General features: G+C 36.8%; 10 protein-coding genes across 10 annotated transcripts; 4 read left to right on the plus strand and 6 right to left on the minus strand.

Annotated features, from left to right (window-relative positions):
* Nucleotides 1-1398: 1398 nt before the first annotated feature.
* RO3G_01028 (uncharacterized protein) lies at nt 1399-1530 on the minus strand (the record flags this gene model as incomplete). The annotated part of the gene is made up of 1 exon (XM_067655619.1): nt 1399-1530. The coding sequence occupies one exon, from the start codon at nt 1528-1530 to the stop codon at nt 1399-1401; it is 132 nt and encodes a 43-aa protein (XP_067511720.1).
* Nucleotides 1531-3208: 1678 nt separating this feature from the next.
* On the minus strand, nt 3209-5299 carry RO3G_01029 (uncharacterized protein; the record flags this gene model as incomplete). The annotated part of the gene is made up of 2 exons (XM_067655620.1): nt 3209-4211; nt 4371-5299. The coding sequence occupies 2 exons, from the start codon at nt 5297-5299 to the stop codon at nt 3209-3211; spliced, it is 1932 nt and encodes a 643-aa protein (XP_067511721.1).
* A 2388-nt stretch (nt 5300-7687) lies between these two features.
* Nucleotides 7688-9120, plus strand: RO3G_01030 (uncharacterized protein; the record flags this gene model as incomplete). Its single annotated transcript, XM_067655621.1, has 3 exons — nt 7688-8076; nt 8234-8345; nt 8404-9120. The coding sequence occupies 3 exons, from the start codon at nt 7688-7690 to the stop codon at nt 9118-9120; spliced, it is 1218 nt and encodes a 405-aa protein (XP_067511722.1).
* Nucleotides 9121-9419: 299 nt separating this feature from the next.
* On the minus strand, nt 9420-12858 carry RO3G_01031 (uncharacterized protein; the record flags this gene model as incomplete). The annotated part of the gene is made up of 9 exons (XM_067655622.1): nt 9420-9675; nt 9729-11503; nt 11561-11672; nt 11721-11848; nt 11930-12022; nt 12076-12397; nt 12456-12667; nt 12727-12798; nt 12853-12858. 9 exons carry the CDS (start codon nt 12856-12858, stop codon nt 9420-9422), a joined length of 2976 nt encoding a protein of 991 aa, XP_067511723.1.
* A 958-nt stretch (nt 12859-13816) lies between these two features.
* Nucleotides 13817-14260, minus strand: RO3G_01032 (50S ribosomal protein L32; the record flags this gene model as incomplete). The annotated part of the gene is made up of 2 exons (XM_067655623.1): nt 13817-14122; nt 14171-14260. The coding sequence occupies 2 exons, from the start codon at nt 14258-14260 to the stop codon at nt 13817-13819; spliced, it is 396 nt and encodes a 131-aa protein (XP_067511724.1).
* Nucleotides 14261-15378: 1118 nt separating this feature from the next.
* On the plus strand, nt 15379-15703 carry RO3G_01033 (uncharacterized protein; the record flags this gene model as incomplete). The annotated part of the gene is made up of 2 exons (XM_067655624.1): nt 15379-15423; nt 15479-15703. 2 exons carry the CDS (start codon nt 15379-15381, stop codon nt 15701-15703), a joined length of 270 nt encoding a protein of 89 aa, XP_067511725.1.
* A 5807-nt stretch (nt 15704-21510) lies between these two features.
* RO3G_01034 (30S ribosomal protein S6) lies at nt 21511-21981 on the minus strand (the record flags this gene model as incomplete). Its single annotated transcript, XM_067655625.1, has 3 exons — nt 21511-21658; nt 21712-21851; nt 21934-21981. The coding sequence occupies 3 exons, from the start codon at nt 21979-21981 to the stop codon at nt 21511-21513; spliced, it is 336 nt and encodes a 111-aa protein (XP_067511726.1).
* Nucleotides 21982-22904: 923 nt separating this feature from the next.
* Nucleotides 22905-23421, plus strand: RO3G_01035 (uncharacterized protein; the record flags this gene model as incomplete). Its single annotated transcript, XM_067655626.1, has 2 exons — nt 22905-23314; nt 23349-23421. The coding sequence occupies 2 exons, from the start codon at nt 22905-22907 to the stop codon at nt 23419-23421; spliced, it is 483 nt and encodes a 160-aa protein (XP_067511727.1).
* Nucleotides 23422-24100: 679 nt separating this feature from the next.
* RO3G_01036 (H/ACA ribonucleoprotein complex subunit 1) lies at nt 24101-24883 on the plus strand (the record flags this gene model as incomplete). Its single annotated transcript, XM_067655627.1, has 4 exons — nt 24101-24164; nt 24217-24279; nt 24335-24613; nt 24672-24883. The coding sequence occupies 4 exons, from the start codon at nt 24101-24103 to the stop codon at nt 24881-24883; spliced, it is 618 nt and encodes a 205-aa protein (XP_067511728.1).
* A 737-nt stretch (nt 24884-25620) lies between these two features.
* On the minus strand, nt 25621-25926 carry RO3G_01037 (uncharacterized protein; the record flags this gene model as incomplete). The annotated part of the gene is made up of 1 exon (XM_067655628.1): nt 25621-25926. One exon carries the CDS (start codon nt 25924-25926, stop codon nt 25621-25623), a length of 306 nt encoding a protein of 101 aa, XP_067511729.1.
* Nucleotides 25927-26980: the final 1054 nt, after the last annotated feature.

Genomic DNA, 26980 nt, shown 5'->3' on the forward strand with positions numbered 1-26980 from the left:
TAGTATTTTGATCTAGTTTATATAAATTTTTCAAATAAAAAAGCGCGGCTCGGAGAGTCCTTTACCATATCTTTCGTCCTCACTACGGCAACGTCCGTATTCAAAAATCTGTCTTTAAAGTACTTAAATACGAACTGCCAGATTTTGTTGAAAAGATCGCCTTCAGAAAAGTTGTTCAACTCAATTCTTTCGGCGTTTTCGAATACTTCAGCAACTTCAATGACAGATTTTTGAATCCATCTTTTGGTTGTGCTAGTACCAAATTCAAATTTACTTTCGAAGGCGTGATCATAAAAATCTTTAGGTTTCTTGAATACGTCTTGATCAAATGAGGCCAAGTAATTTCTTACATCTTCCTGACAGTTACTAATTTGTACGTTATGTTTAGTTTCGCTATACGGTGAAGTAATAACAGAAACCAATTAATAGAAGACTGTATGAAACTATTAATGTACAATAACAATAAGATAAACAACAACACTAGTTCTTGACTTCAATTGCTTGAACGTGCAAAAATAATATGTTCGACACCCAAAATTAATTTTAGCGGGAAGAAAGCCTTTTTTTTATTATTTCGCAACAATCGATGCTTTAAATAACATATTAAAGAGAAAGGTAATTGGGGAAATATACAATTGTGAAGAGCATTCTGGTGTTTTTAATTAATAAAGTAAATAATGTATCAATTGAGCATCCGTTTTCATGTTGATTCTTTTGGTGTTCTTTTCTGTTTAGTGTGCTGGCATATTGGGTGAACAATGCGTCCAGAGATCGTCTTCTTGAATGTATCCTGTGAGAGGAGAAAATAATAGGTAAGAAAAATAATGTCGGTCAATTGTGACTTCCATTCATTCAATTCCCGATGCGGTGAAGCTGATTATTTTCCTTTCCCCTTATTTTCTTTTATATCTTCTTTAACAACGTCCGTTAGAGTTATCCGATCACACCGAAAAGCTTACCATTAGAATCGCCATGAAAAGGAGCATCGTTTGAGTATAAAATAAGATTTAAAAATCAAAAGGAATCAAAGGCGACTCCCGAGCAGAATACGTCTTCGTCATTCCTCAATACTGGGAAGAACTGGCGCTTTGTAATTCCTGATTTCACGAAGTTCTTCTTTGGTAAAAAACTTCTTTCCAAATAGGATCCGAAGTTTCAACAATTAAGGAAAAAGCAGGATGCTCGTATTGACATTTACAGTAGCCGCTCTATTTAAGGATGTTCGATTTAAGGGTATTTTCTATTTATGGGTGTATTTCTAAAGAACGGCATAGGTCCCCAGCATAAATACCACTATACCACTATTCTATTTAAGGGTGCAACGCAAATATTTTTTGCCACTAAATAGAAAATTTTTTATAAGTGATAGTTTTTTGGAGCACTCTAACAATAAATTTTTTACTTTGTAAAATAAGATTGAAGATCTGTTTGCTCTTTTGACTTATTTAATTCAGCACAAGAGTCAGCCAATCTCATTCGAATTCGGCGATGTAATTTACGATGAAGATCGTCCAAAGGAACTTCGTACATGAGAATAGTTTCATAGGCTTCTCTCAATCGTTTTTTACACTCTACTATATCGACATGCTACTCATCTTGCTCTGTATTATCATTTTCTTTTGTTTCATCTATGTTGTCTTCTGCCGTTTCTTCATTATTAGTAATGCTTGTTGCATAACATACTATCATCTCGCTTTCATCTGCTTCAAGGTTCAACTGACTAACATCAGTAACTTTGTTGTCAAAGTTCCCGGGGAAATTTGGGAGCATTCCATTTATTGTTTCTGATTTTACTTTAATCCATTCATTAGCTAGAGAAAACATAGCCTGAGCTTGATCCATTTTGTAAACATTCGGATTATTCAACTTTTCACTGATATACAGACATAAAGCACGATCGTACTGCTGGGCTTGGAAGTGTACCTTAAAGTTGTCAATAATTCCTGTGTATACAAAATATGAATGAGAAAACTGTAAAACAAAAAGACAGTTTATATAGCATTTTATCGACAAATAATAGGCTACCTGTAGCTTGCTAGTCGTGTTTGCTAGTAGAAATATCAATTTGATGTTGTCGGGCGAAACTCTTATTTTATGAACGGACGCATTATCCAAAAGAAGAGCAATTTTTCGATTCTGTCTTCCAAAGGCAATATTTAACTTTTTCACGTATGTTGTCATCCAAGCATTATTAGAATAATGGTATTCAACTTCATGTTTTTTTTTCCAATTGCAGTCATGGATAACAAATTAGCTCTTGCTTTAAAACATTTGGGGCTCTTGTGTTGCCCTTTATAAGTCTCATCCGAGATACAAAGCAATCCAACTGTTAGACGAGTTTTACTTTTTTTTAGGCCACCAAGCGACTCGGAACATATGGTTCTTCTTGGTGGTTGCTGGTAATATAAACCTGTTTCATCAAAGTTCATGATATCTGCAGGATCACATGGCCCAAGAAGTTCTTCTATCTTTCTCAATTCGTTCTGAATGTTTTCAGAAGTAATGTCTACTGAGGCACTTTCACCATGTATTGGCCTGCATTTTACTCTAATTCACTTAAAAAGTTTGGTGAGCCATCCAGAAGAAAATGAAATTTCATTTTCAAGGATTCTATACTTCACTCAAGCAATAGGTCTTACATATCGAAGGATTGAATCTCAATTGACTGGCAGATTGTTATTGTTCATGTCTGCAACAAACTTTCCCACCTCATCAAGTTGAGGATAGTGTGTTGCTGTTAGGCTTTTGCCATTATTGACAACATTAATATTACTATATAACGTTTCAGCATTTTTTGAGAATATTTAATATAGTCTGTTGGGCAAGTGGTTGATCTAAATTGAATTTCTTCATAGCCCATTCACTTAATTCTGTTTGATTAAGCTGGCCAGTAGCATTTTGATCCAAAAGCTCAATTTTTTGAGAAAGAAAGGTGCACACGTTTATTATTAGACATTTTTTTATAGATAGAATTTAAAGAAAGAAAATAACTATTTTTTTTTTTTATGGATGAAAGTTTTAGTATTTATTAAAACTCATCAAAGAGTATAAGGATTAAGAGCGATACAAGTGTATTAAACAGTGACTTGTCGCGAAAATACAAAAGAAATTAGCATAGAGAATTGTAAGCAGATAGTTTCAATAGCCCCTTCTGGATTTGATTGATGACAATCTCATCCACGACAGGGGTCTGTTCAAAGAATTGTTGTCAGTGGGCTTTCCAAATGAATTGAATGATTGTAGCAAAAAAATCATAGATTGTAAACTTGTCATGATAGTGTAAGATGTAATACTTGGATAATCTAAGTGTGGATAAATCCTCGAATATTGAGCTACAGTTGGGATCTTTAGGATTTGACAAGTATTTCTTGAAGGCTGCGTTCCACAAGTCTTGTTTTTGAATACAAGTAAAGAGCATATGCTGCTCTGTTTCTGGTAGCTTGCACAATTGGCAGTAGTCGTCATCTACCTTTGCTGGGATGATTCTATGCAAATTGGCTCGAGTGGATAATTTCTTATGAAGAAGTCTGTACCATACATTCCTAGGAATATGGTGCATAGGACTACTGATAAAAGCTTCCCAGTTGTTATGACTTATATTTGTGATTTGTGAGTTTGAGTTGAAGCTAAACATTGTCTTTAATTGACGATTCTTCAATGCTGTTATATTGATATCTTCATAGCTCATCTGTTGAATGAATGGGTCAAAGTTGATATTTGGTTCAGTTGGATGCTCTTCATTATCCAATTCAAGATCTTGCTGTTCAGCTGATAATAAAGATGCAAAATATGGCTTGAAGATAAGGTTTCCAGTAAGGACAGCATTTTTGATTTTTTGTAGAATATTGGGAGAGCCACAATGTTGTCTGCTTTTGAACTGTATACCATTTGAAAGGAAATCATGTTCAAAGAAATGATATGCTTTTTGTGCTTGAAGAAATTTGCTAAACTTGAATTTTTCTTGAGGGTCTTCTTCGCATATATCTTTGAAGGGAATGAGTAGACTAGTTTGTGATGATATCGTCAAGTCATTTTCTGTAGGTAAACGAGGACAGGAGCCCAAAGCACTAAACATGGGGATTAATGGATGGAGGCCTTTCATGTTGCCGTATAATCTAGAATGCTTGAATATCAAAGGGATGACGTGTAAGGGAGCATCAAAGGAAGATTGCAGAGTAAATATCAACATCTTGTACAGGAAGTCTGGTATCCTTTGACGACAGTTTAACAGCAATGGGTTGATATATCAAAACTGGAAAACCTTTTGCTGAACTTCTACATTCAATAATGAGACACCACCTTTATTTTTCGGCTGCTCTAGAATTGTCCGAGCAATCCTGGGAAACAGGTTATGAGTCACGAATTGTTACACAATAGAAGACACCTTGTTGTAAAAGCTTTTTGGGAGACTTGTAATTCGCAGAAAATGCCACAACTTGGAGAATATGAGTGTATTAGCAATGTGTGCCCTGCCATAAACGGAAAGTTGACGCTGGGAATGAATGTTAACCGAGCTTTCAAGCTTGCGGATGGTTTCTTTATGGAATATAGTTCGTTGATCGTTGGTGAACCATATTGGGTATCCAAGATACTTGATGTAGCCTAATGATTGAGAGTCAAACCACCTGAAATCATTATGAATGATTAGTTCTTTGAGTTCTCGATTGTTGAATGTGGTTCCACCGGCTAAAGGGAATGCCACCGACTTGGAATAGTTTACTTGAGAGTTAGACGCACCATTATATACTTTTAGTCGCTCTTGTAGTTCCAGAAATTCTTCCTTAGAATTGATAAATATGAGTATATCGTCTGCGTAGGCTAATAATTTGACTGGTCTTGGTGCTGTTAATTGCAAGTCAGAGTTGGATCTTCTAGCTTTAAGACAGTAGCCATCAATGATTTCATTGTGAAGGATGGGTAGTAAGAATGGTTCTATTGCAAGATTGAAAAGTATAGGTGAAATCGAGTCTCTTTGACGTAATCCGTGCAATTGTTGTATACTGTCAGACAAAGATCCATTCACGTTGACGGATATAGAATTGCCAAAGAAAAGGTCGTGGATACACTTGATGAATTTATTGGGGAAACCAAACCTGTTGAGTACTTTGCACAAATATTCGGGGTGAATACGATCGTAGGCCTTTGTTTGATCTAACATGACTCCTAAACTTTCTGATATTGACGTTGATTTAGAGGCATCCTCCATAATCAACCGACATGCGAAGCCATGATCTCCTATAAACCTGTTGTGCATGAAGCCTGATTGGAAACGAGTGATCAATTTGAATGAGATACCCATAATCCTGCTATTCATGATCCTTGTAAAGACTTTGCAATCTGTATTAATCAGTGAGATTGGACGCCAGTTACTTAGGATTATAAGGTCACCAGTCTTGGGTAAGAGAACCAAACAAGTTTGTTACCATGATTTTGGAAAAAGCGCCTTGTTGATAGCATCATTGTAAACTTCTAGTACTAGAGACTTGCAGCTAAGATGACTAATTATCAAGTGTAAGATTTCATAGGGTAATCCGTCCATGCCTGGGCTACTTTTATGAGGAGTTCTTCTCGCTCCATCTAGAATGTCATCAAATGAAATGCTGCTGATTATATGTTTAGCATCGCTTGGTGATACCTGTTTGTCTATCGTGTTTAGCATTGACTCAAGGTCGTGATGATCAATAGGTTCTGTGGAGTAAAGTGTAGAATAGAAATTGGAAGCTGCATCTAGTTTCGCTTTAATATCTAAGCATTCCAAGCCAGTTTCTGGATGTACAAGCTTAGTGATATTTCGCTTGATATTTCTTGATTCGGCTGTTCTTTTGAGGTATCCGGCCGATTTCTCATTGTTTTCGATCCATCGTTTACCTGTTCTGAGGATATCTATTTCGGCTATTTCGGTTTGTAACTTTGCAAGCTTATTCTCAACTTCAGGAAGCAATATATTCAAACAAGTTGGGTTGTCGGAGTACCGCCTGAAGGTATCATTTCTTTGACTTTGGAGCTGCTTGATCCGATCATTCCTCCATTGACATCTATTTCTGCAAAAGCTTTGAGTAACCTTTTTAACCATTTTCTTGAGTAGATCCCATTTCTCTTGAGGAGAGTTATTATATTTGGATAGCTTATTAGTAATGTATTTTTCTATTTGTTCATTGAGCTTATGGACGTATGCTGGGTTCTTGACTAAGTTTGGATTAGCTCTCCAGAGACCCTTTCCAGTTGAAGAGGTTCCTACGGTGAAGTTTATAGATAAAAGAGCGTGGTCTGTCCATTCTTTGTTCATGTATTCAACATTCCCGTTGTTGCAATTGTTGTGAATACTCTTGTTTGCAAACTTATAGTCTATACAAGTGGATGAGTCTGCTCTTCAGAAAGTTGGTCGATAGCTGATGTTGTCTTCCACGTAATTTATACAATCCTCAAACTGAGAAAGCATAAACCGCAGAAAATAATGTGGGACGTTCGATCGTCTTGTGTTGTGATAAGTATTGTCGTCGAAGGAGAAATTGAAGTCCCCTGCTATGAAGAGATTTAAAGAATAGAAAGAGATATGAAGTACATTACATAAAGCTTTTTTGTTGTCCAACATCAAACTAAAAAAAAAAAAAAAAAAAAAAAAAAGTGTGATAAATGTTCAAACCCTGAGAAGGTAAATCTTATTTCAGGTTCCTTCTAGAAAGCTACAAAAGAAGATATCTCTTTGCTTCTTTGCTAAGCATATAGAAGAGGCAGATGTAGCTTTGAACTTTAATGAGAGAGTTACATCTATACCTTATCCTCTTTTTGCATAAGTTGCTTCAAGCAAATGTTAAAGAACAATCGATCCTTTCATCGTAATTGACTTGATAAGATAAAAAGTGATAAAACAGGGGTACGCGTCGTGTTCCAAGAAAAAAAGACATTTAAAAAGAGTGAATGGAAGACTTGCTTTGTTTATTCATCGTTTTTTCCCTTTTAGTTTAAAAACAACATGCGTAAAAAGAAAAAAAAAAAAAAAAACTTATTGTCTCGCTCTCTGGTCATCTTCCGTCGCTATCTGGTCCTCTTCTTTCGTTATCTGCTCTCATATATGGTCGTGGTCATACTCCCGGCTTCATTAAGCCTTTCTAAACAACAGTCAATTCCACACTGTCAACAAAACTCTTGCCGTTCTCTTCTGAAAAGGAAGCAGAACTAGGCTGCAATCGATGATTGCTTTACTTTTCGGAGGTAAGCGCTTTTATTCTTATGTTGTTTATGTCTTGATGACTAAGACTGACACTTCATATACCCTATCAGTATTGAGCAATGATGACAACCTGAAGAGAGCATACAAAAGAAGATTCCAAGTTTATTAAAGATACGAGTAAACCCGAAAATAAAAAATTGGTAGGAAAATTTTAGCTATTTCAGACTTACTTTTCTGCTGAAAATCTCAATTTATCATACCACCCTGCTCAAACTCGTCCAAAGTGTAAAGTACGATTCTTTCTATCAACCATTGCCTATAACTTTCTTATTTTTCTGTCTGGAATAAAATGTAAAAGGGGCTTTTCCAATATTATTACTCTATTGGCTAAAGTGATCGGGACGGAGTTTTCTTTATTGACAACTTGAAATTTGACTCAAGATCGGGCATCGCCTGATAAAACTTTCAGTCCTCCCCCCCCTCCTTGTCTTGTTCACCTTTCTTGCATTTTAGATCATGTTTAGAGCTGCCTTCCAGCGTCCTTTTCTAGGACCCTCTCGACGCCAACTGCTCACCAAGGCTTTGTCAACCTTTCGTCCACAGCCCGTTCGTAAAAGCTGCTTGCAATTTCACAGCAATGCATTCAAGGCACAGTTTTCACAGCAAAAACGTTTCATTCAATCATTCGCAGCAGTGGAGACAACCAAACCTATTGTTGGACACTGGCTATACTTTAATGCTGGCCTTGTATTTGCCATTGTTGTCGTAGGCGGTTTGACTCGTTTGACAGAAAGTGGGCTGTCAATCACTGAGTGGAATGTGATCTCGGGCATGAAGCCACCTCGTTCACAGCAGGAATGGATAGAAGAATTCGAAAAGTATAAACAATTTCCTGAATATAAAATGTAAAGTGTGTGTACAAAGAAAAAAAAAAACACCTTGCCCCTTTAATTTAGCTAAATACTCTCCCCCTCCCCCTTTCTGTAGACTTAATCGACACATGACATTAGAAGAATTCAAAAATATTTTTTATTGGGAATGGTCTCACCGTATGATTGGTAGATTCATCGGCATGTCCTTTGTTTTACCCGGTCTTTATTTTGCTTCAAGGGGTTACATGTCAAAACGAGTCATGAAGCAAACCTTTGGTATTTCTTGTTTATTAGGCTTCCAGGTAAATAAAAAAAAGAAAAGAAAAAGAAAATGATTGTATTCAACTTTTTATCCATCAGGGTTTTATGGGTTGGTACATGGTCAAGTCGGGTCTTTCTGAAGCGTTGATGAAAGAACCTGGAGCGGTGCCTCGGGTCAGTCAATACCGTCTGACAGCTCACTTGGCCACTGCTGTCGCCATTTACGGTAGCACGATCTTTGTTGCTGCCGACATCTTGCGTCAAAACAAGATTGCTTCCGGTCAATACCCAGCCTCCACAGCGGCCATGTTAAATAACCCTGTCTTGAAGCGTTTCCGTATCGCTTCACACAGCTTGGGTTCCTTGATCCTGTTGACTTTGTTGTCAGGTGGATTGGTAGCTGGGTTAGACGCTGGATTGATCTATAATGAATTCCCTTGGATGGGTGAGGGCATTGTGCCTCCAAAGGACGAGCTCTGGTCAGATAATTACGTGAAGCCCAATGATGGTGGTAAATGGAGAAACTTTTTTGAAAACCCTACCACGGTACAGTTTGATCACCGTACCTTGGCCGAGACAACAGCTACCTTGACAACAGCCTTGTGGGCTTATTCTAGAGGATTACCTTTGCCCAAGAACGCCAGGATTGCTGTGAACACCATGATGGGCGCTGTTGCCCTTCAGGTGACTCTGGGTATTTCTACCTTGATTTATATGGTCCCTATCGAATTGGCTGCTGCTCATCAAGCTGGTGCTCTTGCTCTTGTCACTTCCAACTTTTGGTTAATTCATGCTTTGCGTCGTGTTCCTTTATAATAAAAAAAGTTGTTTCTTTATTAGAAATATGATGGTAGAAAATAAATATTATAAAAGAGCATTCTATTGTTTTTTTTTTAATAAAAGTTTTACAAGAAACGAGCCAATTCACTTGAAGCAATGTTCAAATCGGGTCTTTGGCTGTTCAAAGCGCGGATGAGTTCAATCAAGTGGTTTCTAGTGCCTTCCTTCAATTGTTCATTATCTGAAAGAACTTGAGTAAAGACATGGAGGAACTGAGGTAGATTGTTGAAAACCTAATATGAAAAAGATGAGTTTTATATTCCCACATACACACTTTAAACATTGAAACTTACAAAAGAATTGTTGGCGCTGAACAACTTGAAGAGACATTCGAAAACAGGTTCATTTTCTTCGTAATCAGCCTTCAAGGGTAAAGCATTGACGAACACGGGTAGCACTTGATCGAAAGGTACAGCTTCAGGGTGTGCAATGATCATACGAGCAACAGCGCCTGCGGCATTATCGGTTGTGTTGGGCAAAGTTTGGTTGCTGAACAAAGGAGAAAGGGCAGTTAACAATTGACCATAGTGTCTATGTCATCAAGAAAATTAGTTTCCTCTCCTTTACATTTTCGTTACTCTTACGCGCTTAAATCAACTTGGGTATGGATGGTCAAACAACCTAAAGCAAAGGCCGCATTGCTGCGAACAAGTTCATCCTCATCACCACATGCCTTCACAAAGACTTGTAAAAGACGTTCAGTGTGAGGTGTAACAGCAGACTTGATACCACCAATACATTCACCTAAACAACCAACAGCCATGGATCTTTCGGTTTGACCCTTGGTAGGCTTGTAGTATTTGAGAATGAAGGGCAAATAGATTTCAAAGGAAGGTGTGAAGTTGGGACCAACCGTTTCACACAAAGCAGCAACAAGGTCACCTGCAGAGCTAATAAGCAAAGCTTCAGTTTCCAAATCTTCTTCCTCCTCATCGACGTCTCCTTCTTCAAAGGCCTGTTGACAAAGCGATTTCTTTTGATAGATTTCCAACAAGTTGTTACAGACATCTTCAAGACATTCATTAACAACAATAGGACCCATCAAACGGAGGGCACCCACAAGTTCTTGACAGATTTGAGCAGCTGCTGAACGATCGTCTTCTTCCTTCCACAATTCCACTGTCATGGGAACAATAGAGTTGATCAAGCTCTGAACGTTTTCGTGAACGGCATAGGTAGCAGGCACACCGACAGCCCAAGGGCCAGGGTTAGACATGGTATAAACGGTCTTGAGGAAAGTGAACAAGCTTTGCGTAGCCGATTTACGAACACCGTCAAACAAGTGACCAGTGAGCTTTTGTAATTCAGCAAGCGAGACTTCAACATAAGGCAAGAAATGGCTCTTGGTGTTTGCAAACAGCTCACCCAAAGCATCCACAGCAAATTCCTTTTCATCAGCCAAAGGAGAGTTGAAGCTAAAGTTTTCAAAGTCATCATCCAAATCATCATCAGCCCCACCCGTCGTCAAATCGATTTCTTCCTCTACAGCAGCCTCGGACTTTTCTTCGGCCTTACAGGTCGTGATGATTTCAGGCACAATCGTGGGTAAGAATGGAGCGAATTCTTCACCAAAGACACGGGCGAGGTTAGAGAAAAGTGCAAAAGAGCATTCACGGAGACGAGCAGAGTCGAGATGAAGTTGTTCGATAGCCAGGCCCATGATTTGTTGCGTGTGAGGACGGAAGACGTCGGCACCCACTGCTTCGGCAATAGAGCCAGCGGCGTCCGTAGCAACACTACGAAGCAAGTGATCATCCGCAGGTTCCTTGGTGGACATGAATGTGACGATGCGGGGTAAAACATTCATAAAGTAAGGTTGGAAGGCTTCACCGGCAGCGTGGGCAGCACTGCCGATAGCGGCAATGGCAGTGGCGCGAGTTTCGTTTTGGTTGGCATGATCCAACAAGAACAAGAGTTTCTCCATCAAGAGAGGCAAGTATTGGATAATGTCAGATCCTAAACCGTCCAGGGTAGCATCAAGAGCATTGCAGGCGTGCTTGGTCACTTCAGCGTTATTGTCGTTCATCAAGTTGAAAACAAGGGGCAATAAGACTTGGTGGTGGTCAGAGACATCCGAAGGCATCTCTTCAGCAAGACAGCCGAGAGCCATACAGGCTGCACGACGGACAATAATCTCAGGATCTTGAAGACCACTGCACACCAGAGGAAGGAGCTCATTGAGCTTGGTGGAGATAATGTCAGTACAACCTTCAACGGTTACAGCAAAGGCCATCATAGAGGCTTTACGATAACGAGGATCAGGGTTTTGGATATAGTTCAAAACAAAAGGCATGATGATGGGGAAAACTTGTTGAGGGGGAATGTTGGTAGCCAAGGCGTTCAGCACCTTGAAAGCCAACTAGAGAGATAAACAGATGAGCACAAGTAAACAGATATTGAACTAATGAATTCTTACACGAGATGGAGAATCTTCATCGATATCTTCTGGATCTTCTTCGGTACCGATTGGCATTAATTTTTCAACAATAGGGCCAACCAACTTTAATTGCTTAATCTTGGTTTGTTTGCTATAAAAACGATTAATAAAAAAAAAAGAGAGAAAGAACAAAACTTACTAAACTGCAGCCCACATCAAGAAAGACAATGCCAAGACACGCATTTCATCATCTAATTCAGCGTTAGAACCGATGGTTAAGAAGAATTCAATCAAATTGGTCAAGTGTTCTGACAATAAAGGAGCATCCTAAAATCCCAAAAGTCATTAGTCCATGTCTCTCGAAAAATGACACTGAATACTTGCCAACATCAACAACGTGTCAAATACTTCAAATATCTTTCCTGCGTTATCGGCATCACCGTCTTTGATACACTGCTCCAGCACACTGACCATGTTGGGAATAATAGCTCTAAACATTTTCTAAAACCATAAAATTAGTCTTCAAGGTCATCCGGTCCGCATCCTCCGCTTACAATCGTATTTTTATCTTCACTGTCGACAAATTCAGAAAGTTTACCGAGAACCAAAACGGTCGTGATTCGAACAGGCTTGCTTTCGGGGTCAACGATGGACTTGCTGAACAGCTCAAACAGAGATCCAGTGTTGTTCATGAAGAAATCGGCAATGACTTCAAACAGAGTATAAAGACAGTACAGACCCGTTTCACGATGAGCAGGGTTTTGACTAGCACAGGATTGATGCAGGAACTCTAATAAAGCTGGCCATTTGTTATCAGGCATATCGATACTGGCTACAGAAGAAATCACACGAGCGATCGAGTGACGCACGGCCTCACTAGAAGGGAACTTTGTCAGTACACAGGGATTGTTTGCCCCTATCGTTTTCCTCTTACTTTTGTTCATTAAGAGCAATGTTCAAAAGTTGAGCACGCAAATTGGTCTTGACGGCCTCTTGGATTTGAGACCACCACTTGCTCACTCTCTTGCGCAATTCGACAGCAGCCAGTTGACGCACTTGGAAGTGAGGAGATCGAGAAATGATCTCAATCAGAGCAGGTACACAGTCAGCAGTGACATAGTATTGGGTATTTAAAACAGAAGTAGCCTATGTTTTAAAATGAGTTTTTTCTGTAAAACAAGTAGGTGTTGTTCCTATCTGTATACATTTCTGATAGTTTCTGAATCTTGAGCTTGAGCCAGCTTTGTTAAAAGATCGTCAAGACTAGCAAGGAATTGCTATAAAAGTAGACATGAGTACTTTCAATTGAACAGTCAGTCATATTCCTTTACCTCCATTTTGATACAAGCTTATTTGGTTTAAAGGGGGAGGAAAAAAAAAAGAATGAAAAAAAAATTTTTTTTTCTGTGCTTGTGTATCCAGGAAAGTCCAAGTAGGTGTTCCAACTGTCACGGATGTGCGATTGAAAAAAAAACTCGACCAAAAAAGGAAAGTGTAATATCAATTTACAATCCTCTTTGAATGCAGAAAATGACATTGGTATTACAATCTCTGGCATCGTTAAAAAGTACAAAGAAATGAATAAGACGAACATGGTTTACTGCGAGCATAAACAGGTACTTTTTGATAAAGATGCGCATCTCTTTTTATATTCCTTTTGTTATAATTAATTTTTGGGTCAGGGCAAAGTATGCAAGAGCACGCGAGCAAACTCCCTTTCTTTATTTGTTAAAAACACAAATACTTGACAAGGGGAGAAAAGCCACAGCTCATAAAAAGAGCCTTTCCAGGTGACATAAAATACAAACAAAATCTTGTCACTGTGTTCAGCAGCAGAATTACTTTTTTTGATTGTAGTCGTAGGATCTTTAAGAGTTGTATAGAAACTGTAAACTCTTTTATAAAAGCATAAATAGCATTTAGGAAATAAAGACGATAGAAAATCAACCTGTCTGCTTGTAGATTATTAAAGTATCATCAACTTTGTTTACATGATGCTCTCGTATCAAATGCAACATTCTCTCACAAGTCAATCCACAATCTTTCAAGTATTCACTATATCAAACGATGATTGAGTTAAATACGAGTATGTCAACCATGGGTGCAACTTGACAATGGCTGTTTCATACACGTCCCTCTTGATTCAAGACGAAATAAATCATCTTTCACACATAAAAAAGAAAAAGAAAAAGAATCTTCAAAACGATCGTGATGCTTTCTGCCCAACAGAGATTGTTTTTATCAGAAAAAAAAAAGGGGGAGAGGGGTGGATATGTTTTCAAAAGTGTTCGTTATTTATTCTTGAGATCTGAGACGAGCACCAGCGTTGATCACCTTGACGTTCAATTGAGCAGCACGTTCGAGGAGAGCAACACGCTTCTTGGAGGAAACGTTGTGAGCAATTTCGGCAGCGTAAGAACGGTTGTGCATCAACAACAAGTTGAGTTCACGGACATTGGAAACAGTGAACTTGCGGAAACCGTTGGGCAAGAGGTTGCGAGTCTTCTTGGCAGAACCATAACCGATCTTGGGCATAGGAGCTTGACCCTTGAAACGTCTACGCATGTTACAATCAATACCCTTGGGCTTTCTCCAAGATTCCTATACAACATGTCAATGCTTCATTTTTTTGATGTCCATTCCACTTACACCAACACGCATGAAACGATTGGATTGGTGACGCTTGAAGTGAGCAGTACGCTTCTTGATGATGGTGTGCTTAACGGCGGGAGTGACCATTGTTATGCTATAATGAAGATGTCGAGAAAATTTAGTTTGTCATTCATTCTTCTCCTCCCCTCTTTTCCCAATCTTTTTTTTTTTTTGATAATTCATTTTTCTGAGCTATGATCCAATTGATATCTACTCTGGACTGAAATAAGAGGAGGATGTGTGATGAACTTACTCTTAAAACTAATGGATGGATGCAAAGAGGAAGGTTTATCCATAATTTTGACTCTAGCACTTTACTCGCTCTCTCACTCTCTGAAGGTTCTGTGTTCAGCCTGGCCGTCATCTGAGTTTTAATTACAGCCACCACTTTTCCTTCTAGAAAAAGAAAGCCTGACGAGAATAAAGTTCAATAAAACATGTAATGACTCGTTATATTTATTCCGAGAGAAAGAGTGAGAGAGTAAACACGAGGTTGATGAGCATGATGAAGTACTAAAAAACAATTTATTATATTTTAAGGAGTATTTTTTATTTTATTTATTTTTTTTTTTTATTTTTCTTTTGTGGGTGATTCTTATATGTTGACTCAAGTTTACTTTATATTTCATTGTTATCAATTTAAGGATAGACAGTATTCATGCATAAAACTTTGCCCTAAACAAATCTGGTGACAGAATTTTCAAGTTCAACGCGCTGATCTCAAACAAAAGGTAGGATAGGGAACAAGAGCGGAAAGAAAAAATTTTCAAAAGGGACAAAGAACAATCGGGGGAACACAGGGGGTGATTTAATGATAAAAGACTCTGGTCGTACCTTTCTTTCTTCTTTACTTCTTATTTATTTTACACATGAACACCACACCAGCAACTACCACTTTATCCTCTGCAGAAAGTTTCCCAAAGAGGTTAAGGTCAGCCTCTGCACGCTTATTTTCAATGAATACAACCCCTCAACCGATACATAAACGTTCTTCATGCTATTTTAATACAGAACACTTATTAATCGCATCCTCTCATCCCAACACATCTTATTCAGTATTCAATCCATCAACATGGTTTCCAAAAATACGTCAACGATCTTCTTCTTCTTCATCCTCCACATTTTCACTTGTAATTACACCAACATCTCCAGAGCAATATTCACCTCATCATTTTTCACAACCCTATGCATCCCTTATAGAAAGTATGTCTTCAGAACTCGAAGAGCTTTATAATAATGCTAAAATAGAGGTAAATCAACAACAGAGTGTTCATTTTGAATAGAAACTCATGATTATTCTATTAGATTGATTTCGCATTCGAATCACACGGATCCATCTATTACGAAGGCGATTATTCAACAGCTCATACAGCCTTTGCATTGTGCCTAGCGAAATATGAATCAGCCCTACAAAGTTTTGGTGATACTGCCAATTCAATAAAGTTCAGATTCCGCTGGGAAACAGACATCCATCAACTCCGCCTTCGCTTGAATGCATTACCAGAAATTACTCATTCCATTTACGATTAATAGATAAATTTATAAATTTGTAGTTGTATAGAAGCCTTCATCCTATTCCCCTTAATATCCAAAAAAAGAAAAAACCTTATTCCCCTTCTTTATATCATCTTCCTCCATCATTCATAAAACATTAAAAAGTGTTCAATCATTAATTGTCAATTTCTTTACGGATTCATTCCGATAATTATATGCAGCGTCAATGTAAACAAAAAAATTAAAAAAAGGATGTTTAGGTGTAACATTAAATTATCACTTGGCTTTACTTTTCTATTTCAAATCCAGTTTGTATTCATTTCAAATTCAGATCATGTTGATTGATTGACTTGACTTTGTTCGATGACGACCCGACGTGACTTTCTCTTGTCTGATCGAGTTCACTCGACTGCAAGTACATCTCAGCACGCATCTGACGTGTAAAATGAGTATGAATCCATTCTTTAGTTCATTTAGACCATCTCAAACAAAACATGGACCTAAACTAGTTCAATTTCCGCCAGACGACGACAGAAATTGCCCAAAAACTGTTGGTTGAAACGTTCGGGGTGCAATCAAGGAGAAGGGTAGCATAAGAGAAGATGCTGCAAGACTATTGAGCTAAGCGCATTTCTCCCCCCCCCCTTTCCCCTTTATTCCTTGGATGAAATGATTGACAAGAGGGCGAGTGAGATAAAAGACTTGGATCAAAAGAACTGGTTTTTCAGAAATACGTTGTGTGTATCTTATCTTTCAGTGGATAGTCTATTCATCGTATCATTCATAAAATTGTACAACAATGATCCCTGAGGATGAGTTACGTACCCAAGGTAATACACGAAAGAACAAACTCTGTTTTTTTTTTTTCTTAAAGAATCTTTTTAACCCTCTTGCTGCTTAAATGCGATATATACAAAAAAAAAAGGGGGGGGGAAGGGAGAGGATCAGAATCGCCAGTGATAGTTTATGCCTTCTTTTGCATGAACCAACTCAGTCAGGCAGTGAAGAAGGTAGTCTAAAGCGCGTACTCGGCGCATTTTCAGGAACTCCTGGAATGATCCGGTGTACCGGAAGTCTTTCAGAACCATGTGTGGTCGCATGATCCGTATTCTTGTACACAAGGTCAGTCTATTGGAACATCATCCGTCTTTTGTAGATGATTGGATGTTCAGGATACGTCAGATTCTCGGATGTTATCATTCAGCGTGTAAGGTTGACAGTACATTCGTATTTTGTATATTTTCATATGATTCCATAAAGAAAACACGCTATAAAATACAGCACACACTGGTTCGATGTTGACTAATAAAGTCATATGGATTAAAATGTGTATGACTAGTCTGTCTGGTTAGAACATAGTCTATTAAATGCTGACTATAAAATAAATAGCATAATATTCAAGATATGCAGTGAAAGAATACACAGCGAGTCTATTTTAGAACAATGTTAATTTTTAGCCAATGATATAACCACCCGAGTCAGTGTCAGTAACATATAAACATAAATAATTGTACTGAAAGACAGTGCATAAAGTAAGTCCTATTTTACAAACTTGGGTCATTAAATAAAACATAAAGCACCTGTATCTCGCGTTCTTCTTTATAAACTATCTTGTATGCGATGACGTATCTATCTAGCAGGCGCAAACAATATCGTCAACTACAAAAAAATAACACTATGATGAAGCCCCAAATTCATACGTCATCATTTGATTCTTTTATATAAACCATTCTTTCATAAACAAGTTCAATTTTGGCTGGATATGGCTTACGTCTTTTAAGAATAGCGTGTTTTTTATCCCGAAAAAACAATCGGAGTTTTGTTGAACAAACAGTACGGATTGCTTCAACTTTTTCCAACGTTATCATTCATGTGACTCAAGATGTAGATTGACTGTGAAATTCTGCAGGAAGAACAGACGATGTAACATTACGTGTAACAAATACTATCGTTAATTACAGTTTTAAATGCCTTAGCCTCAGCAATTGGCTTCAATCTATTTTCTTTATTTTATCCAGTCTTTAAGAGACACAAGGGAGAAAAGAATACGAGTGTACACTGTTTGAATATAGTTTTATAAAGCATCTAGCACATCATTTGAGTTTATCATCATTATTCTTTTTTCTTCCCTTAGCTAAGGTCGTCCACATCGGAACACATTTTGAGGCAATTACCATTCAATAAGGTAGAATTGTTTCTTCACAAAAAGAGATTGTGTATTACTGTAAACATCTTGTATCATTTAGGCTAAAGACGGGTTCAGTTCTAAGCCTATGTAATATTGCGCCTTTTATCTGTACTTTCTGTAGCTGATTTCGGACAGTTGTCTAAATGACAAGCATTGGTTATTGGCTGAAGAAACTCAAAAGGATCGCTATCCTCTTTGTAGCCGTTCTACAAAAACTTTTCTTTTTCCACAAAATCACGGATCTACTGCTGTTAAAACTACACACTTTAATAAATATTCATTTATTGAATTGAGCTGTTCATAACGTATGAAACCTTACTGCTTTTGGCTAGGGATGCCTCTTTTTTTAACTGTGAATGACATAAAGAGAGAAATGAGAGTAACATCATTATAAAAGATAATTATTAACATAAATTTGTAAGACATTACCTGTTTCATTGGTTTCTTGGTCTTTAGTTTCTTCACTGTTCGTTTCTTTGCCCACTTTTTGTTATTGCCTTCCTGAAAATCTCTTGTAGATGCCAGTGATCATGCGATGGCTTGATATTCAAATTTTGATAGTTGGTTTTGACTGTGCTTCCTTTAATATCTTTCTTTGGTTTGCTGGAAATAGACCTTGACAATGATGACTTTTACCTCTAATTTAAATAAGAAATCAGATATCAATCGAGTGTAATCGACCGCTATAACTGATTTTAACTTTACAGAGCGTAATTGAATAAAGTCTACTGTCTCCAAAGAGTAAAAATTGAGGCTAATTTTAGTCCAACTAATCATTCAACACAAGCCAGCGGATGGGGGGGGGGGTTTTTTTGTTTCTCGCCAATCCTTGGCTTCTAGAATTTGAGCATTTCATATAGTTTATACCTGATGGTCATGTTTTCTAAAGAACTAAAAGATCGCTTGTGTTCATCAGGTTGTCCATACTGAAGATTGTCAGTTACATCTTCTTTCTCTCTTCTGCCCGGACTTTGTACGCAATAGATTGTCCTTGATCACCCTGCAGATGCTCTGTCTTCTTTTCATCGTCATGTACATCATCACATCCTCTCTGAATCCGCCTCCCAGGCATTAGCTTCTGTCTGTCACCTAATATAACAGTCTGGGCTGTTATTCTGTGTTCCTACCGTTTGTACTAACCGGCTTGCTACTTGTGATGGGTCATAGGATGGATTTCGAATAAGCCTCATCCTTGTCTTTGTTGTCAGGTTTACTATTCATGTTTATTTAATATTTTCTCATGCTGCTTCGGTCTTCTTTTGGTTCTGTCTTTTATTTTTGCTGGATTGTTTATGTGGGTCTTTGTAAAAGAGCACGGTTTGAATCAACTTATTTTTTTTTTGTTTATTTGGATGGTCCTGATAGTAATTAGAGCACTCGTCCTAAGCCAAGTTAAGTCTAAGATGATGCTTTGTTTTTTGCCCTTTATATAAAAATAGTTGGATGCTCCCTCCGTATTCTTCTCTCACTGCCAAATCGTCTAGCGCATATTAAGGAGATGACTATATTGAAAAAAGAAACCTATCTGTTCTTTTTAGACACTCTAGTAGAGCACTTTAGTAAACTGGATACCAATATTTCCATTTGCCAACAACATTAGATCCTCAAATGTGTAAGTGGGATCTTTATACATAACAATAAAACTCTTGTCATCAATTCCGATTCATCTTCTATCAAATACATAATAATTAAAAATTCATTTTTATAAAATATAACTATTCAGAAAAGGGCTAAAGTTGAATTTAATTGATTCTTTGAGAATATAGGAATAGTTGCTTCAATTTAGCAAGGGCAAGTTTATTGCTATTCTGATTTGATTTTTGTCTAAAAAACATAAAATTTCATCTAAATTTCTTTTCATATCATCTCAATTTAAAGTGGAAATACTGCAGCTCCGTTCCTCCGCGCACTAGAAAAGATCGGCTAAGAAACGATGAAGGTTGAAAAACGACAAGAAACTAACAGGCTTTTACGATAAAATCTACTCTACAAAAAATAAATGTGCTTTTTTTTTAATAGCATTCAACCTAATTTTGTTGAATAGACAACTTGTTTGGAGTTACTTTTACAAAAACTGACGTTATCATTGAAAAGTTAGCTTAAAAAAAAACAAAGAATACAAAGGGGGACCGGTTAGCTTTTAATTTAAGAACAAAGAATTAAAAGTTCGTAAACATGCCTTTATATCTCAGTAACTCAGCGACATTAAGGGTTCGAGTAACCTTGTGCCTGAAAGGGGGAAAACGCCTTCAAGAAGAGATGCAGGTTGCACACATTTACAATTTACTTTCAGATCTGCCAAGCAATGACGTGTACCTGCGGCCATTGAGAATTTACTATATTTACTATTTGTATACTTGTGCTTCATTTAGGCATTCATAATAACAGATTTTTTATCGTGGCCTTTTAGTATGTCTTTTAAATAGGCTTGTATTGTTTTTTTTTTAAAAAAAAAATATTAGCATAAAATAAAGCCAACATCAACTGTTCTTTGAGGTCATCCTAATGGCCGTTTTATCTTTCTTTTTAATCAAATATTAACTGAATCTTTCAGGATTTCCTTGTTTTTTTTTAAAAAAAAAAAGGTTTAGTAAACTGATAAAATAAGATTGTAGAAGGTTCCCGAACTTCACCTAACTTACACGACGTTAATGAAAAGTTTAAAAAAGCAATTTGACTTTTATTTAGCTATAAACACAGAATGACAAGTCGTACTATCTTTGATCGAATATAGACATCACTCATGATCTCCAAGAGCTTCTTTCTATTGTTGTATGTAGCTTCTATTTAAAAGCATCCTTCATACAGATTTTTAAAGAGTAAAGTAAGTAATCTCAATAGCATGCAAAGATAAAAAACACGCCTATAAAGTTGATAAGCTAAGCCAATGTTCCAATTTAACTGAATATATTGATCACCTATTCATTTTTGTTTTTCCGGCAAAAAATAAAAAAAAAAGTTTTTCTCTAAAACGAGCCTAGTATAACCGTACATGTACCCATTTCTTGACATGAAAAGCGATACTCTGTATTTTAAGAAAAGGTAATTTGCAAAAGCTTCTTACACCAGCAAGTCAGCAAAACCAAGCTGAAACACTTTTCTATGTTATGCTGGTGTCAACAAGAGGACTGCCATAGTGATTTGCATGATGCTTTTTATTTAGTCACTGATTGTATCTTTATAGAATACTAGAACAAGTAACGGTATTTAACATGAATCGGTTCGCATTGTTGCTGGCCTGTCAGGAATTCATGTATTCCATTCATCATTACAAAATTAGTTGCAACTATTAAACCCTTGCTAGCTTTTATTTAGGCACTTTCTGTGGTGTAGAAAGTGCAATATTATAGATTTTCAAAGTATTATATTTCTCCCCTACAGTTTTGTTATAAATAGGATGATAGAATGTATAACCTAGTCTGTGGATGCCTACAGAGGTGGACTTTTATAAAATCATGAGGATCTCAATCCTATCATGCCCCCTTTATGATCAAAATAAAAAAGAACCCGTTTTTTTATGCCTTTAGATGACAGGAATTAATGACAAAAAAAAGTGTTTCAAGTAAAGCGTGTCTTGTCTATCTAATTTTTCTCTTTCTCTCTCTTTATCAAACTTTATTTACAATAAAACTATTTCGCTAATATGCATTTCTTTTTACGTCTTGTCAGGTCTTTGAATGACAGTTTCCAACTTGTCACCAAGCTTAATGAATGTGTGACGTAAAACACGAGTGTCGACTGCAAGTTTCTTTCCAAGATCTTGAACTACCAAAGGATTGGCATCAAAGTGCATTGTCCAATATCTAAAAAAGTCAGAGTTTATTCCCATTGTATATCTAATTTGTTTTTTATTTACCTTCCATCAGTAAAGTATTCTTGATGTCTTTTGATTCTATGAGGAATCTTCATGTCCCCCAAGTTATCAAAACCTCTGACAACACCACCTCGATTGAGGACTTGTTTTGCTGATGTCTTTAAAAGATCTTTCAAGTTGCTCTGATAAATTTAGAAAAAAAACACAATCTTTCCAATTTAGCCAATGTAATCTTTTGAAGTCATATTTTCTTTTCTTTTTTACCTCCACAATGTTGTGTCGTGCTATACAAACAAGTTCATAAAATGGCATTATTTATAGATGCTTTTTATTATTAAAAAGTAATTAGGCCCTGACAAAACACCATGGAATAATGTTCAATACTCCGACTAAAGATTTCCATGTTCACACCAGAGAGTTTCAGCTGAAGATCGTGAAAATATTTAAATACAATATGTTTAGTGTAGAACTGAAAGCATCAAGCTAATTAACAAGCTACTATACTTGAATAAATAAAGCATCAGTACTTGATTTTTAAGATTAATTTGGCCAAAGATAAAGTGATTTGCTATAATGTTTACAGATTACATTTAATACTCTGTATCATCTTGGTTCAATTCATTTATAGTACCTTAAAATCTTTTTCCACTAGGAATTGCTTATTATGACTTATTGTACGTATATACCTAAGATCTGTGCTATATGCTGCTGTTTCATTTAGATTTTTTTTTCCTTTCACAAAAGCACTTAGAATGTATGAAGTTTAATACAGTAAGATTGCTGTCATTTTACGTGAATTGCATTTTCTGGAATTAATTGGTCAATAATAGAATCAGTAGCAGCAAATAATATCAAGCAATTCAGTACAAGAAAAAAGGTATAAAGGGAGAATATCACATATTTTCCTTTCTTGCGATTGCTTTTTAAATGTTTTATTTATCAGTCATCCTTTTACTTTTTATTCACTCAATTATTTGCTCTCCATTACGAGCAAATTATTTTACAAACAACTGTGTTATCAACAATAAACTATTTCATGTCGATCAACAATTGGAATCTGATCCAGAAAATAAACTCAAAAACTTTGGTAATCTTAATAAACTGTAAAGCACCTTTCCTCAAGATTGATTTTTTTTTTTTTTTTTTGAAAAACAGGCTACATTTACAGTTTGAATTCATCCACAACCAATTTAAACGCGGATATTGACATAAAATCCGACTATGTTATCCAAGAAATGAAATCAAGGCAAGCGGTTGCCGTCTTGTCACATATAGCCTTCAGCGAATCAAATTCAACTTTACTACTTCAAGGATGGATTAGTCCTACAAACAAGATTAAAATGAAGCAACTTGGCAATATCATACACTTGGATTTTCGTACGTACTCGTTTGATGCAGCAAAGCAAAAATGGTTTAGCAAATTTTACAGCAGTACAAAAATCACTGTCAAGATACAGAACATGAACAAGCAAGGCAGTGATCAACAAAAGAATGATCAGAAGCTTGTTCTGGAGTTGACCCCTTACAATACTGTAAATGAGCGTATCCGTATTGGTACATCGGATGATAATGGACAGTGGATAAATTGGGCCATGTCATGCGATAAAGAAGAAAGTGATCATGCTCAACCACAAAAAAGAGAACAGTTGCATGAAACTATTAAAAATGCAATTTTATAGTAAGCTTTTGCTTTCTTACATGTATATCGATAATAAAGAGAAAATGCATATACAACGTTTTTGGATAAATTAGGATGAGCCAGAAAGCCCTAAAGAAACAAGTTGATTTTTCATTTGACAATGTTGGTGGGACATATCCTTTTTTATGTAAGCACCTATAGATCATAAAAGATTAATCGCTCTCCAATATCTTCAGTTGTAGTAATAGAAGCATGGACATAAAAATACAATGTTACATCTTAATTTTCCTATTCCTTTACTTGCCTGCTTTGGCTTATGAAGAATATCACTACCAATGCAATCAAGAAGCTCAGTATACGTATTTCTTAACTGTCTTTAGTTCCCATTTTGCTTTGTCTTTTTTTTTTTGCCCTTCTTTTTGATCCTCTTCATCTGCTCCTTTTGCAGCGTTATCCATGGCTTTATGATAAAAAAGGATACTAAATGATATTTCGAGTATCGGATGGTCTATCCTTTACAGACTTCTACAGTAAACGAATAAAAACCAAATAGGATAGTAACACCAACTTCATCATGAATATGTTTACTTGATGCATCTAAACATATTTTGGCAGGTATGATGTGGGGAAAGCAAACAGCGATCTGTATTAGGGCGATCTCCTGAGAAAGTTACCCAAAATGACAAACGGTCACTGCGTCCTTTCCAGTGGAGCCAAGCCTCCAAAAAATTATATAAAGTGGCCGTACTGGGCCAACGACTTCAACTTTTATCTAATTTCTCAACTTTAAAGATGGGCAAAGGTGGATTTGGAGAACGCGGCGGACGAGGTGGTGGCAGAGGTGGTTTTCGTGGAGGTATAAAAGATGATTTTTCGCATCCTGTCAAAAAATAACCCATGTATTTTAGGCCGTGGTGGAGGTCGTGGAGGCTTCAGTGGAGCTAATCAAGGCCCACCAGCCGAAGTTGTCCGTAAGTTTTGCTTTTTTTAGGCTCGAATAAAAGAAGACTTATCGATTTATTATAGCCATGGGATCCTTCCTTCATGCTTGTGAAGGAGAAATGGTCTGTAAAAGCATCAACCCAAAGATTCCTTATTTCAACGCACCTATTTTTCTTGAAAACAAATCACAAATTGGCAAAGTAGATGAAATTTTAGGTCCCTTAAACGAAGTCTATTTCACTGTGAAAATGCAAGAAGGTATGATTGCAAAGTCCTTCAAGCCCGATGATAAGGTATACATTGGTACCGATAAACTTCTTCCCCTTGAACGTTTCTTGCCTAAACCTAAGGTTGCTGGCAAAGGTAAGGCAACATAAAGTGTTTGGTTTATAGAAAAAATTGACCCAATGTACATCCTTAGCTTCCAAGCCTACTGGAAACCAAGGACGAGTTGAAAAGAAAGGCGGTCGTGGCGGTGGCCGTGGCGGTGGCCGTGGAGGATTCGGTGGATCCCGCGGTGGATCCCGCGGTGGATTTGGTGGAAACAGCCGTGGCCGTGGAGGATTTGGTGGAGGCAATCGTGGCGGCGGAGGATTCCGTGGTGGTAATCGTGGTGGTCGTGGACGTTTCTAATAGAAAAAAAAAAAAAAAGTAGTTCACTTTGGCATTATCATTCAACAATTTTTTCTTGCTACTTTTAATAAAAAATGTGTAAATAAACAAAAGAAAGAGAAAAGAAGAAGGACAAATGGATTTAATGTGCTATATTCTGTTTTATTCAGCAAAAAAGAAAAAAAGAAAAAAAAAAATAGATAAACAAAAGGAGGTGCTTGGTCCAATGATGACTCGGTTCCTATCTTCCGCAATAAGGTTGTGTTTCAAACTTGTTTTCTTTTTTCTTTTTTTCCTATTCTTACATTATGCCGCTAATCTACAACAATCTTCAAAATAACAACAGACCTAGAAGAAACTCAACCTCATTAGCCCATCATGTAAGTTAAAAAGAAGGAGGAAAAAAAAAATACAAAAGGCTGGCCTGTAATAAGCTAATTATTATGCAAAGTTTCGTAATCGTTTACTCCAAAGAACATTCAGCTCACACGATTTAAACAACACTGAAGACTGGCGTGCCCCAAATCATACAAGGATCACACTAGAAGAAGAGGTTATGATTAGACGGCCGATATTAGCAAGCATCGAATCAAATAGCAGTGGTCCAGACAGTGATGATGAGGAAGAGGATGTAGGCACATTTCCTCGTTCTCCTATTGATTTATATAGATTAGCCATAAGAACAAACAGTGAGATACTGGAAGATTTGACTTCAATTTTTCGAATACTTCGGCAGATGAATGCGATTCATCGTATTTTCAACCACAGCAGTAATGTATTTGGCAATACAGGAAGCTATGTTGAAACAGTGGACGAGGAAGAGACCAACGTATTACTGGAAACTGGACTAGCTGACTTGCAGTCTGTTTTAAGTCTAGAGCATAAAAGACAATCTGCACTGGCTTTACTCGCTCTATTGACTTATCAGCAAGGACAGCATGGTTGTTCAGATCGATACCTTCGTCATTACCTTGATCCAAATGGCGAGTATAATCCTCGTTTGGCCATGTTTGCTGCTGCGATCTGTGATGATGATGATGAGAATCATTTGCAGCCAAGATCATGTCAGGATATCATGACGGCAGCAGAGGAAATGCTTGGACCTACGTGGTTAGACGAATTTCATAAAGAGAAAGGCTGTATGTTGAGAAAGATGCTTGAGAAACTTGCATTTGTTGCGAAAATACGGACAAAGATGCATAGTCAGTCAAACAATTTAATTATTCGTTAACAAGAAAAAGAAGATGCGATAGAAGGTATTTGCTAAAAATAAAGCTTGATTCTTTGTCTTTATACCAATCCATCGTTTATTTGTACGAATAATAATGAATTTCCCTAGTCTAACTTAGAAAATGGACAGGTAGATATACAAAAGTTTATTATTTTCAAATACAGTATGAAAAGTAAATAATATTGCTGCCGTTGTTACTATTTTCATATTGTTTATTGCTTGCATTTCGCACTTGAACTTTGCTATTTTTCACTATATCTAATGTTTTTATATGAACAATGGAAAACTCGCCTTCAGGCCAGTTGCTTTGTTTACTGTACTAACTTATTAGTACAGTATTGACTAATTGATTTTTTTTAATGATTGCTTTATTGTTAAGTGGAAATAATCAGAAAGACAAAAGCAGAGAGACATGTTATGGAAGATAAAGATGACGACGTGTAACACTATGGTCTACGATAGGATATATATGGTTCAACAGTTGTCTCTATAATTTTCTTGTATGCTAAAACCATACGTTATTTTAAGAGAAACATTTTATTTCTCTTTTTTCTATACATAGTGAAACTAGAGATGTTGTGCTTTTTGAAACAAATAAGAAACTGTTTTGTTTCTCCTTCTAAAAAAGTAAAGAGAGACAAGAAACAATCTGAGAGTATTTCTGGTTTTATAGTTAAACAATATATTCATTCTACAGGAAAAAAAGTTTACTTGCCTCGAAATTTGCCTGTGATTTAGAATATGAATTAATAGTTTCTCTTAAACAGCTATTCATCATTTTATAATTATTTTTTGGTTACTAAAATACGTGTTCTTTGCTTAGAAGGATTTTGTCAACCGGTAGTGCTTGAAAACAGCCAATGTTTGGACAAAGAATACATAGAGTT

Source organism: Rhizopus delemar, genomic scaffold, assembly GCF_000149305.1.
Source record: "Rhizopus delemar RA 99-880 supercont3.1 genomic scaffold, whole genome shotgun sequence".
In the NCBI taxonomy this organism is placed as follows: Eukaryota; Fungi; Mucoromycota; class Mucoromycetes; order Mucorales; family Rhizopodaceae; genus Rhizopus; species Rhizopus delemar.